The following is a 15,000-nucleotide window of genomic DNA, read 5'->3' on the forward strand; positions in this document are numbered from 1 at the left end:
GTGGATTCATGTCAACATACAGTAGGATTCATGCCAACATACAGTGGATTCATGTCAACATACAGTGGATTCATGCCAACATACAGTGGATTCATGTCAACATACAGTGGATTCATGTCCACATACAGTGGATTCATGTCAACATACGGTAGGATTCATGCCAACATACAGTGGATTCATGTCAACATACAGTAGGATTCATGCCAACATACAGTGGATTCATGTCCACATACAGTGGATTCATGTCCACATACAGTGGATTCATGCCAACATACAGTGGATTCATGTCCACATACAGTGGATTCATGTCCACATACAGTGGATTCATGTCCACATACAGTGGATTCATGTCCACATACAGTGGATTCATGTCAACATACGGTAAGAATCATGTCAACATACGGTAGGATTCATGTCAACATACGGTAGGATTCATGTCAACATACGGTAGGATTCATGTCTACATACGGTAGGATTCATGTCAACATACGGTAGGATTCATGTCAACATACGGTAGGATTCATGTCAACATACGGTAGGATTCATGTCTACATACGGTAGGATTCATGTCAACATACGGTAGGATTCATGTCTACATACGGTAGGATTCATGTCAACATACGGTAGGAATCATGCCAACATACGGTAGATTTAATGTCAACATACCGTAGGATTAATATGGATTCATGTCAACATACGGTAGGATTCATGTCAACATAAGGTAGGATTTCACGCCAATACACATTAGGATTCATGTCTACATACAGTAGGACTCATGCCAACACACAGTAGGACTCATGTCTACACACAGTAGGACTCATGTCTACACACAGTAGGACTCATGTCTACACACAGTAGGACTCATGTCTACACACAGTAGGACTCATGCCAACACACAGTAGGACTCATGCCAACACACAGTAGATCTCATGCCAACACACAGTAGATCTCATGCCAACACACAGAAGATCTCATGCCAACACACAGTAGGACTCATGTCTACACACAGTAGGACTCATGCCAACACACAGTAGGACTCATGCCAACACACAGTAGATCTCATGCCAACACACAGTAGGACTCATGCCAACACACAGTAGATCTCATGCCAACACACAGTAGGACTCATGTCTACACACAGTAGGACTCATGCCAACACACAGTATGACTCATGTCTACACACAGTAGGACGCATGCCAACACACAGTATGACTCATGTCTACACACAGTAGGACTCATGCCAACACACAGTAGATCTCATGCCAACACACAGTGGGACTCATGGCTACACACAGTAGGACTCATGCCAACACACAGTAGGACTCATGTCTACACACAGTAGGACTCATGTCTACAAACAGTAGGACTCATGCCAACACACAGTAGGACTCATGTCTACACACAGTAGGACTCATGCCAACACACAGTAGGACTCATGCCAACACACAGTAGGACTCATGCCAACACACAGTAGGACTCATGCCAACACACAGTAGGACTCATGCCAACACACAGTAGATCTCATGCCAACACACAGTAGATCTCATGCCAACACACAGAAGATCTCATGCCAACACACAGTAGGACTCATGTCAACACACAGTAGGACTCATGCCAACACACAGTAGATCTCATGCCAACACACAGTAGATCTCATGCCAACACACAGAAGATCTCATGCCAACACACAGTAGGACTCATGCCAACACACAGTAGGACTCATGCCAACACACAGTAGGACTCATGCCAACACACAGTAGGACTCATGCCAACACACAGTAGGACTCATGCCAACACACAGTAGGACTCATGCCAACACACAGTAGGACTCATGCCAACACACAGTAGGACTCATGCCAACACACAGTAGGACTCATGCCAACACACAGTAGATCTCATGCCAACACACAGTAGATCTCATGCCAACACACAGTAGGACTCATGTCAACACACAGTAGGACTCATGCCAACACACAGTAGGACTCATGCGAACACTCAGTAGATCTCATGCCAACACACAGTAGGACTCATGTCTACACACAGTAGGACTCATGCCAACACACAGTAGGACTCATGTCTACATACAGAAGGACTGTGAAAGCAATTGCAACATAGCTGTCGATGAGAAGGAACGTCATCTGTAAGGGTCTCTGTCTTTCTCAGTGTCTTTCTCTCTCTCTCTCGGTCTCTCTCTCTCGGTCTCTCTCTCTCGGTCTTTCTCTCTCGGTCTCTCTCGGTCTCTCTCTCTCGGTCTTTCTCTCTCGGTCTCTCTCGGTCTCTCTCTCTCGGTCTCTCTCTCTCGGTCTTTCTCTTTCGGTCTTTCTCTCTGTCTTTCGGTACCTCTCTCTTGGTCTCTCTCGGTCTCTCTCTCTCGGTCTCTCTCTCTCGGTCTCTCTCTCTCGGTCTCTCTCTCTCGGTCTCTCTCTCTCGGTCTCTCTCTCTCTCGGTCTCTCTCTCTCTCGGTCTTTCTCTCTCAGTCTTTCGGTACCTCTCTCTTGGTCTCTCTCGGTTTCTCTCTCTCTCTCGCTGTCACTCTCACTCTCAAATTGCTTTATTGGCATGAAATACAATTTGTAGATATGGTCAAGCTAGTATAGTGTTGCAGTATTTTGGTAAATACAGTACAATCTCTGTCTCTGTGTTTCTCAATTAAATTCAAAGGGGCTTTATTATTAATGTATGTAGTTCTGTCCTGGAGCTGTTCTTGTCTATTAACGTTCTGTATTGTGTTATGTTCTGTGTGGACTCCAGGAAGAGTAGCTGAGGCTTTCGCAACAGACCTCTTGTAGCTAAAGGGGATCTTAGTAAATCACCTCTGCCTTTGTTGACATGGAAAACATATGTTTACGTTGCCAAATCAAGTGAAATAAACAATAATCCAAAATGAGAAAATGAAACCCAAAAATGTTATTAGAAATGAACAGTAAACATTGCACACAAAAAAGATGAAGGTATTTCAAATCTCTCTCAGTTCAATCCAATGTAAGGGCTTTATTGACGTGGGAAACATATGTTAACATTGCCAAATCAAGTGAAATAAACAATAATCAAAAATGAGAAAATGAAACCCAAAAATGTTATTAGAAATGAACAGTAAACAGTGCACACAAAAAGATGAAGGTATTTCAAATCTCTCTCAGTTCAATCCAATGTAAGGGCTTTATTGACATGGAAAACATATGTTTACGTTGCCAAATCAAGTGAAATAAACAATAATCAAAAATGAGAAAATGAAACCCAAAAATGTTATTAGAAATGAACAGTAAACAGTGCACACAAAAAGATGAAGGTATTTCAAATCTCTCTCAGTTCAATCCAATGTAAGGGCTTTATTGACGTGGGAAACATATGTTAACATTGCCAAAGCAAGTGAAGTAAATAAACAAACGTGAAATAAACAAAAATGAACAGTAAATATTACACTCACAAAAGTTCCAAAGGAATAGAGACATTTCAAATGTCATATTATGTCTATATACAGTGTTGTAACGATGTACAAATAGTTCAAGTATAAAAGGGGAAAAATAAGCATAAATATGGGTTGTATTTACAATGGTGTTTGTTCTTCACTGGTTACCCTTTTCATGTGGCATCAGGTCACAAATCTTGCTGCTGTGATGACACACTGTGGTATTTCACCCAGTAGATATGGGAGTTTATCAAAATTGGATTTGTTTTTCGAATTCTTTGTGGATCTGTGTAATCTGAGGGAAATATGTTTCTCTAATATGGTCATACATCAGGAGGTTAGGAAGTGCAGCTTAGTTTCCACCTCATTGTGTGGGCAGTGTGCACCATTAGTGGAACAAGTACCCAATTATCATAATTGATTAAAAGTAAAGATACCATAATAGAAAATGACTTAAGTGAAAGTCACCCAGTAAAATACTACTTGAGTAAAAGTCTAAAACTATTTGGTTTTAAATATACTTAAGTACATTTTAGCAATTTACTTTTGATACTTAAGTGTCAAAAGGAAAAGTACAAGTGTGTGAATTAGACCATTTTCCTGTCCTGCTAAACATTCCAAATGTAACCAGTACTTTTGGGTGTCAGGGAAAATGTATGGAATAAAAAGTATATAATTTTCTTTAGAAATGTAGTAAAGTTGTCAAAAAAAGTAATAGTAAAGTAAAGATACCCCCAAAAAACTACTTAAGTAGTACTTTCAAGTATTTTTAACACATAGCACATAGCCTGTCTTCTCTTGAGAGCCAGGTCTGCCTTCGGCGGCCTTTTTCAATAGCAAGGCTATGCTCACTGAGTCTTTACAAAGTCAAAGCTTTCCTTAATTTTGGGTCATATCACTCTCTCATGTACAGCTGTCTGTCTGTCTGTCTGTCTGTCTGTCTATCTGCCTGTCTGCCTGCCTGCCTGCCTGTCTGCCTGCCTGCCTGCCTGCCTGTCTGCCTGTCTGCCTGCCTGTCTGCCTGTCTGCCTGTCTGCCTGCCTGTCTGCCTGCCTGTCTGTCTGCCTGCCTGTCTGCCTGTCTGTCTGCCTGCCTGTCTGCCTGTCTGTCTGCCTGCCTGCCTGTCTGCCTGCCTGCCTGTCTGCCTGTCTGCCTGCCTGTCTGCCTGCCTGCCTGTCTGCCTGTCTGCCTGTCTGTCTGCCTGTCTGCCTGTCTGTCTGTCTGCCTGCCTGTCTGTCTGCCTGCCTGTCTGCCTGTCTGTCTGTCTGCCTGTCTGCCTGTCTGTCTGTCTGCCTGCCTGTCTGCCTGCCTGCCTGCCTGCCTGTCTGCCTGCCTGTCTGTCTGCCTGCCTGCCTGCCTGTCTGCCTGTCTGCCTGCCTGTCTGCCTGCCTGCCTGTCTGCCTGTCTGCCTGCCTGCCTGTCTGCCTGCCTGCCTGCCTGCCTGTCTGTCTGTCTGTCTGTCTGTCTGTCTGTCTGTCTGTCTGTCTGCCTGCCTGCCTGCCTGCCTGTCTGTCTGCCTGTCTGCCTGTCTGCCTGTCTGTCTGTCTGCCTGTCTGCCTGTCTGTCTGCCTGTCTGCCTGTCTGCCTGTCTGTCTGCCTGCCTGTCTGTACCCACATCCATAATCAGGTTCTGCTACAAGTCTCTAAAGCTCACATACAGTATCACAGAGTGCGGCAAAAAAAATAATGCCTGCTAAAATATCTAAAGATCTCTATCAGAAAGCAGCTAAAGCGGATGTATTTAAACAAGGGATATTTAAAGAACCTGAACACCTGGGTAGAGGCAAAGCCACAGCATACACTCACACAGGAAACGGCAAGGTCTGTGAAGATACAAGCACTTTTATGCCCAACACACAAGTTTATTTTCAGAATACACACTATACTTGAGCTAAGTTTGTAAAATCTAAATAATGATTTAATTGTATATATTTCATCTTAATATAAATATCTTTGATATATATGGTTGTAAAATAATGAAGTAATAAATAAGAGTTTGAATGTAGACAATAAAAAAAACTGTTCTGAGGGCAAATTGCTGAGTGTCTGTTGAGGAGAAGTCAGGATCCAACTTCCTCAAGGGGAAGACGGGACGAGTTACTTCCTAGTTTTTATAACTTCTAATGACCAGTTAGTTCAGTTTCTTTTAGTTCAGCCAATCGTTCTACTCAACTTTCTTTCTCCGTAATAGCAGTGCCGATAAATATGGATATTTTTTAGCGGACGAGAAGACCTCTCGTCTATCCACCAATGTGACACGTATGCTTTGCACAAGCCTCGTAGTTTCATATACGTTCCTTGTGCAAAGTATATGTATGCAAGGTTTAGGCCTACATGTCCACCACAAAGTGACAGACTTTTAATACTATGAAGTAGAAGACTGGGGGGGGGGGGGTAGAAGTGATATACCACAGAATATACAGAAGAAGTCCATGCTATGTCATATATTTTTGGTTATGTAGACAGTGATATGCATATCAGACCTGATAAGTAGTGTCGTGTTTAAATTCAGCAGAGATCTTTAGCTTCCGGCACAGAACAGGGTTTTCTGTTTATCTCAACCAATTGCTCATGGGCATTCTGGACTTTTACCTCAACCAAATTCCCTCTCCTCACACTATCACCTCGGTGACTTTCTCAACCATCGTCAGTCAGCTACTATTGTCTCTAGGTTGAGGAACATGAGAAACTTGAACATGGTGCAAATTATCAAACCCTTATTGAACCCATCATCAGGGCCGTAACTAGGTATGAGGACTCGAGGTCTGGCCCGCCATCATTTTTTATAATTAAATTACAGTACCTTCAGAAAGTATTCATACCCCTTGACTTATTCCACATTTTGTTGTGTTACAGCCTGAATTCAAAATGTATTAAATATATTTTTTTCCTAACCCATCTACACACAATATCACATAATGACAAATTGAAAACATGTTTTTAGATATTTTTGCAAATGTATTGGAAATGAAATACAGAAATATCTCATTTACATAAGTATTCACATCCCTTAGTAAATACTTTGTAGAAGCACCTTTTGGCAACGATTACAGCTGTGAGTCTTTCTGGGTAAGTCTCTAAGAGCTTTCCACACCTGGATTGTGCAACGTTTGCCCATTTTTATCAAAATTCTTCAAGCTCAAATTGGTTATTGATCATTGCTAGAACCATTTTCAGGTCTTGCCATACATTTTCAAGTAGATTTAAGTAAAAAACTGTAACTCGGCCACTCAGGAACATTCACTCTTTTCTTGGCAAGCAATTCCAGTGTATATTTGGCCGTGTGTTATAGGTTATTGTCCTGCTGAAAGATGAACGATCTCCCAGTATCTGTTGGAAAGCAGAGTAAACCAGGTTTTCCTCTAGGATTTTGCCTGTGCTTAGTTAAATTACGTACATTTTTGTATCCTGAAAAACTCCCCAGTCCTTAACAATTACAAGCATACGCATAACATGATGTAGCCACCACTATCCTTGAAAATATGGAGAGTGAGACTCAGTAATGTGTGTATTGGATTTGTCCCAAACAAAACACTTTGTAGGGGTTGCGGGTCCTCCCATTTTTTCGAGGGCATCTAAAGCTAATTTCCTGAATTTCTACACAATCTAATATGACCAATGGCCCTTCTAACAGCCTCTATTTAGAATAACAAGTCATCAGAAATCTTTGAAACCTTGAATAAGGGTTTCACATTTGGGGAAATGACACTCTAATTGTTTAAATTTTTGACATTTTGTCAGGAAATGCAGCTCCGTCTCAGGTTCTGCTGTTGTGCAGTGGTTGCACAGCCTTTCCTCTACAGGGAGCCAGGTTTTCCTGGGCCTACCCTTCTCAATGGCAAGGTTGTGCTCACTGAGCCTGCACTTTGTCTACTTTCTAAGGTTTTGATCAGTAACCATGTTCAAATATTTTGCCATGGTGCCTATCGATTTAGGGCCAGATGAAACTGCATAAGTAATGTAGTTTTGTTTTTACTGTGTTGTAATTTGGTTTATTCTGATTCATTAGTCCTTAGGCTTCAATGTGTTAGTAGAACAGGTTTGTGAACTCAGGACCAGCTGGATGAGGGAACTCTTTTCTTTGCTCAGCTCTTGGCATTGCAGGGCTTGGTAATGATATGAGAGGGGGTCACTGTATTTTAGATGTTTCCAAAACTGAATAGCTCTTTTTTAGTTTTTATTATTAGTGGAAATTTGCCTAATTCTGCACTGCATGTGTTGTTTGTAGTTTCCCTCTGGACATGTAGGAGACTCTTACAGAACTCTGCATGCAGGGTTTCAATGGGGTGTTTGTCCCATTTGATAAAATCTTGTTTTGCAAGTGCACCCCACACCTCGCTGCCATATAGGTATTTCAATTTGAATTTGTTTTTAATGGCATAGAATGCCCCGCGTACTTTCTCTCTCAGTTCATTCACTGCCTCATTTAGGTGTCCAGTTGAGCTTATTTTTAAACCTAAATAATTGTAGTGTGTGCAGTACTCTATATATTTAAGAACTTCGGTCTAATTCCCTGAGATTTGGATCTTCTCTGAAAACGCTCGTTGAAAGATGAAGACCAAGACGTAGCGTGCTAGACGTACATTTTACTTTTATTTAAAATGACACCAAAAAAAAAATATATATATATAAACAAACGTAAAGTTCTGCAGGGCTAGACAGCAACTGTGCAAAAACAAGATCCCACAAACTAGGGTGGAAAACAGGCTGCCTAAGTATGATTCCCAATCAGAGACAACGATAGACAGCTGCCTCTGATTGGGAACCATATCCGGCCAACAAAGAAATAGAAAACTAGAATGCCCACCCAAATCACACCCTGACCTAACCAAATAGAGAAATAAAAAGGCTCTCTAAGGTCAGGGCGTGACAAAACCATTGTTTTAGTATTTTGGGGGTTTACTGCCAGGGCCCATGTCTGGCAGTACTGCTCTAGCAGGTCCAGGCTCTGCTGTAGACCAAATGCTGTCGGTGACAGCAGGCAAAGGTCATCCGCGAAAGAGCATGCATTTAACCTCTGAATTATGTCATGTTTTACCCTCTACATCCCTTTCAATAACTTTGTAGAACAGTCCTGTATGCTAAATAGAATCAAATGCTTTTTTTGGAAGTTGATAAAGCAAGCGTACATTTTGGTATTATTTTATTATTTTGGTATTATTTTATTATTTTGGTATTATTTTGGTGCACATGTTTATCTCTCTAGGGTGTAAATACAGTGCATTCAGGAAGGATTCAGACCCCTTGACTTTTTGCACATTTTGTTACGTTACAGCCTTCTTCTAAAATTGATTAAATCGTTTTTTTCTTTCTCATCAATCTCCACACAATACCCCATAATGTCAAAGCAAAAACAGGTTTTTAGACATTTTTGCAAATGTATAAAAAACTGAAATATCACATTTACATAAGTATTCAGAGACTTATCGTGAAGCTCGCATCCGCTACAAGACCATGGTGCTTGCCTACGGAGCTGTGAGGTACGGCACCTCAGTACCTTCAGGCTCTGATCAGGCCCTACACCCAAACAAGGGCACTGCGTTCATCCACCTCTGGCCTGCTCGCCTCCCTACCACTGAGGAAGTACAGTTCCCGCTCAGCCCAGTCAAAACTGTTCGCTGCTCTGGCACCCCAATGGTGGAACAAACTCCCTCACGACGCCAGGACAGCGGAGTCAATCACCACCTTCCGGAGACACCTGAAACCCCACCTCTTCAAGGAATACCTAGGATAGGATAAAGCAATCCTTCTGCCCCCCCCCCCCCTTAAAAGATTTAGATGCACTATTGCAAAGTGGCTGTTCCACTGGATGTCATAAGGTGAATGCACCAATTTGTAAGTCGCTCTGGATAAGAGCGTCTGCTAAATGACTTAAATGTAAATGTAAATGTAAGCCACTCCTGCGTTGTCTTGGCTGTGTGCTTAGAGTCGTTGTCCTATTGGAAGGTGAACCTTCACCCCAGTCTGAGGTCCTGAGTGCTCTGGAGCTGGTTTTCATCAAGGATCTCTCTGTACTTTGCTCCATTCATCTTTCCCTCGATCCTGACTAGTCTCTCAGTCCCTGCCGCTGAAAAACATTACCCACAGCATGATGCTGCCACCATCATGCTTCACCGTAGGGATGATGCCAGGTTTCCTCCAGACGAGACTCTTGGCATTCAAGCCAAAGAGTTCAATCTTGGTTTCATCAGACCAGAGAATCTTGTTTTCTCATGGTCTGAGAGTCCTTTAGGTGCCTTTTGGCAAACTCCAAGCGGGCTGTCATGTGTCTTTGACTGTGAAGTGGCTTCCACGTCTGGCAACTTTACCATAAAGTCCTGATCGGTTGAGTGCTGCAGAGATGGTTGTCCTTCTGGAAGGTTCTCCCATCTCCACAGAAGAACTCTGGAGGTCTGTCAGAGTGACCCTCAGGTTCTTGCTCACCTCCCTGACCAAGACCCTTCTCCCCCACTTGCTCATCTTGGCCGGGTGGCCAGCTCTAGGAAGAGTCTTGGTAGTTCCATTAAGAATAATGGAGGCCACTGTGTTCTTGGGGACCTTCAATGCTGCAGACATTCTTTGCTACCCTTTCCCAGATATGTACCTCGACATAATCCTGTCTCGGAGCTCTACGGACAATTCCTTCGACCTCATGGCTTGGTTTTTGCTCTGACATGCAACTGTGGGACCTTATATGAGGTGTGTGCCTTTCCAAATCAGGTCCAACCAATTAAATTTATCACAGGTGGACTCCAATCAAGGTGTAGAAACATCAAGGATGATCAATGGAAACGGGATGCACCTGAGCTCATTTTCGAGAATCATCGCAAAGGATGTGAATAGTTAAAATATGTTTTTTAATTTCAGTTTTAGAATAAGGCTGTACCATAACAAAATGTGGAAAAAGTCAAGGGGTCTGAATGCTTTCCGAATGCACTGTATGATCGGTCGTGTGATTTTTTTTTGGTTGGTATAAATGCTTTTAGTGCTTTTAGTCAAGACCCTTTTCCCCCCTCAATTTTCGCCTAAAATGACATACCCAAATCTAAGGAAGTTTAGAACTCTTACATTTTTACAAAAAACTTTCCCCAGGTTACTGTTCACAAAAATGCCTCTGTAATTCTTAGGGTCAAATTTGTCTCCGTTCTTAAAGATTGAGTCCTTGATTCCAGATGTTAGGGAAATAACTCAGGACCAAATTAAACAGTTTTAATAATTGAAATTTTGCACTCGTGAATTTGAGCATCTCATTTAGGATGCCATCAGGTCTGCATACATTTTTAAGTTTGAGGGCCTGACGTTTCTTTATAGAGCTCCTGGTCAGTAACTGGGGAGTCCGAGAGAGAGAGAGATCTCTCTCTTTCTTGCTTCGCCTTCATTTTTTAAGACATTCATTTGTACAAAACTATTCAACTACTGTATTTCTTTCTCTTTGAGTCAACTACTCACCACATTTTATACACTGCAGTGATAGCTAGCTGTAGCTTATGCTTTCAGCACTATATTCATTCTCTGCTTTGATTGGGTGGACAACTTGTCAGTTCATGCCTCAAGAGCTCTGATAGGTTGGAGGACGTCCTCTGGAAGTTGTCATAATTACTGTTTAAGTCTATGGGAGAGGGTAAGAACCACGAGCCTTCTTGGTTTTGTATTGAAGTCAATGTACCCAGAGGAGGACGGAAACTAGCTGTGAAGAGGTGACTCCGGGATGCTGGCCTTCTAGGCAGAGTTCCTCTGTCCAGTGTCTTTGTTCTATTGCCCATCTTAATCTTTTCTTTTTATTGGCCAGTCTGAGATATGGCTTTTTCTTTGCAACTCTGCCTAGAAGGCCAGCATCCCGGAGTCGCCTCTTCACTGTTGACATTGAGACGGGTGTTTTGCGGTTACTAGTTAATGAAGCTGCCAGTTGAGGACTTGTGAGGCGTCTGTTTCTCAAACTAGACACTCTAATGTACTTGTCCTCTTGCTCAGTTGTGCATCGGGGCCTCCCACTCCTCTTTCTATTCTGGTTAGCGCCAGTTTGCGCTGTTCTGTGAAGGGAGTAGTACACAGCGTTGTACGAGATCTTCAGTTTGTTTGTAATTTCTCGCATGGAATAGCCTTCATTTCTCAGAACAAGAATAGACTGACCAGTTTCAGAAGTCTTTGTTTCTGGCCATTTTGAGCCTGTAATCGAACCCACAAATGCTGATGCTCCAGATACTCAACTAGTCTTAAGAAGGCCAGTTGTATTACTTTTTTAATCAGAACATCAGTTTTCAGCTGTGCTAACATAATTGCAAAAGGGTTATCTGATGATCAATTAGCCTCTTAAAATGATAATCTTGGATTAGCTAACAAAACGTGCCATTGGAACACAGGAGTGATGGTTGCTGACAAAGGGGCCTCTGTACGCCTTTGTAGATATTCCATAAGAAATCAGCCATTTCCAGCTACAATAGTCATTTACAACATTAACAATGTCTACACTGTATTTCTGATCAATTTTAATGGACTTTTTTTTTTTTTTAAACAAGGGCATTTCTAAGTGACCTCAAACTTTTGAACGATAAATACATAAACTCAGCAAAAAAGAAACATCCTCTCACTGTCAACTGCGTTTATTTTCAGCAAACTTAACATGTGTAAATATTTGTATGAATATAACAAGATTCAACAACTGAGACATAAACTGGACAAGTTCCATAGACATGTGACTAACAGAAATGGAATAATAATGTGTGCTAAATAGCACTTTAAAGTGTTTTAATTGTATAGAAATGCAGAAAACGAGATTGAACTTTCACCCCCCCCCCCTCCCGGTTCACCGTGGTTACGGCCATGTTTTATTTTTTGTTTATGTTTTTAACTGTAATGTATCTGTGTTAATATTGAGTTAGAGTGTTTGGTCTAGACAACGGCTGCCCTCCTGCAGTTATTAACCTAGTTCACTTCTCTCAGTTAACTAGAATCAATATGTATCCTAGTTTTCATTGATGTGGACAGACGCCTCGGGCCAGTCGTTTGTTTTTGGGCACCAAGGATAAAGGCAGAATATACACATTAGACGTTATTTGGCATTTACATGAAAGTGCTGCAGTAATAGTAAAAAGCTCAAGGACACACAGACACACAGACACACACACACACACACACACACACACACACACACACACACACACACACACACACACACACACACACACACACACACACACACACACACACACACACACACACACTTCCTGAGATGTATGCGAATTTAGCTTTGGATTTTAACCACTTCCTCCAGTGAGAGGCTCAGTGAAAGGCTCAGTGAGAGGCTCAGTGAGAGGCTCGGTGAGGGGCTCAGTGAGAGGCTCAGTGAGAGGCTCAGTGAGAGGCTCAGTGAGGGGCTCAGTGAGAGGCTCAGTGAGGGGCTCAGTGAGAGGCTCAGTGAGAGGCTCAGTGAGGGGCTCAGTGAGAGGCTCAGTGAGAGGCTCAGTGAGAGGCTCAGTGAGGGGCTCAGTGAGGGGCTCAGTGAGAGGCTCAGTGAGAGGCTCAGTGAGAGGCTCAGTGAGGGGCTCAGTGAGGGGCTCAGTGAGAGGCTCAGTGAGAGGCTCAGTGAGAGGCTCAGTGAGGGGCTCAGTGAGAGGCTCAGTGAGGGGCTCAGTGAGAGGCTCAGTGAGAGGCTCAGTGAGGGGCTCAGTGAGAGGCTCAGTGAGAGGCTCAGTGAGAGGCTCAGTGAGAGGCTCAGTGAGAGGCTCAGTGAGGGGCTCAGTGAGGGGCTCAGTGAGAGGCTCAGTGAGGGGCTCAGTGAGAGGCTCAGTGAGAGGCTCAGTGAGGGGCTCAGTGAGAGGCTCAGTGAGGGGCTCAGTGAGGGGCTCAGTGAGGGGCTCAGTGAGGGGCTCAGTGAGAGGCTCAGTGAGGGGCCCAGTGAGGGGCCCAGTGAGAGGCTCAGTGAGAGGCTCAGTGAGGGGCTCAGTGAGGGGCTCAGTGAGAGGCTGGCGTATATCTGTGGTCAACATACTTTACTCAGATGTGAGATAGGTAATTGTGTGTTTGTATTTTTTTTTTAAACTATGTAAAACAGCTGAACATCTAAACACCAGGAGCATTACATTTAAACCCACCAAATCAAAAGCCAAGTGGGGCGGCAGGTAGCCTAGTGGGTAGAGCATTGGATTAGTAACCGAAAGGTTGCTGGATCGAATCCCCGAGCTGACAAATCAAAAAAAATCAGTCGTGCCTGATCAAGGCAGTTAACCCCACTGTTCCCCGTTAGGAATTTGTTAATAACTGACTTGCCAAGTTAAATAAAGGTGACATTATTTATTTTTTGTTGTTGAAAAAAAAAAGATCATAACTTTCTGATCAGTACTTCACATTTATATATCATATCTATTGAATCCACTTCATTCACGTCTCTTCTTCTCTCCCGCCAGGTGATGGATGCTCTGTCCACGCTTTCCTACTCCACGGTCGCGCAACAGGCAGGAATCAAGTACGTCTCACTTATATTTCAACCCAAACAAAGTGTGACACTGGGGCTCAATGATGTCGTGTGGAGTCATCACTTCAGCTGTTTTTTTTGTTGTTTTTTTTACAACATGACATTTAGTTGATGATGTGTAATATCTGGGATACCTCCCCTTTTTTTGACAGGCCCTTTCCAACAGAGGAGAGTCTGAAAGACGAGGATATTTACAGTCATCTGAAGGACCTGATTGAGTAAGTCTGTTGATCTCTCCATATGGACATTTCATTTAATCTATCCATATATACCATTGATAAACAGTATGTACATTTGAAGTCGGAAGTTTACATAAATCTTAGCCAAATACATTTAAACTCAGTTTTTCACAATTCCTGACATTTAATCCTAGTAAACATTCCCTATGTTAGGTCCATTATGATCACCACTCTATTTTAACAATGTGAAATGTCAGAATAATAGTAGAGAGAATGATTTATTTCAGCTTTTATTTCTTTCATCACATTCCCAGTGGGTCAGAAGTTTACATACACTCAATTAGTATTTGGTAGCATTGCCTTTAAATTATTTAACTTGGGTCAAACGTTTTGGGTAGCCTTCCACAAGCTTCCCACAATACGTTGGGTGAATTTTGGCCCATTCCTATTGACTGAGATGGTGGAACTGAGTCAGGTTGGTAGGCCTCCTTGCTAACACACGCTTTTTCAGTTCTGCCCACAAATGTTCTATAGGATTGAGGTCAGGGCTTTGTGATGGCCACTCCAATACCTTGACTTTGTTGTCCTTAAGCCATTTTGCCACAACTTTGGAAGTATGCTTGGGGTCATAGTCCATTTGGAAGACCCAAGCTTTTAACTTCCTGACTGATATCTTGAGACGTTGCTTCAATATTTCCACATAATTTCCCCCCCTCATGATGCCATCTATTTTGTGAAGTGCACTAGTCCCTCCTACAGCAAAGCACCCCCACAACATGATGCTGCCACCCCCGTGCTTCACGGTTAGGATGGTGTTCTTCGGCTTGCAAGCCTCCCTCTTTTTCCTCCAAACATAACGATGGTCATTATGGCCAAACAGTTCCATTTTCGTTTCATCAGACCAAAGGATATTTCTTCAAAAAGTAAGATCTTTGTCCCCATGTGCAGTTGCAAACCGTAAT

The 15,000-nt window shown here is 42.7% G+C and overlaps 1 protein-coding gene across 2 annotated transcripts in view; it reads left to right on the plus strand.

Annotated features, from left to right (window-relative positions):
* Nucleotides 1-15,000, plus strand: part of vav3b (vav 3 guanine nucleotide exchange factor b) — a gene marked incomplete at its 3' end in the record, with an annotated part of 100,065 nt that overhangs the window by 24,231 nt on the left and 60,834 nt on the right. For both annotated transcript variants that reach the window (XM_055865872.1, XM_055865873.1), the window contains 2 exon segments: nt 13,792-13,850; nt 14,012-14,077. In XM_055865872.1, coding sequence (XP_055721847.1) covers nt 13,792-13,850; nt 14,012-14,077 — 125 coding nt within the window.

This window comes from Salvelinus fontinalis, chromosome 17 (assembly GCF_029448725.1).
Source record: "Salvelinus fontinalis isolate EN_2023a chromosome 17, ASM2944872v1, whole genome shotgun sequence".
Classification (NCBI taxonomy): domain Eukaryota; kingdom Metazoa; phylum Chordata; class Actinopteri; order Salmoniformes; family Salmonidae; genus Salvelinus; species Salvelinus fontinalis.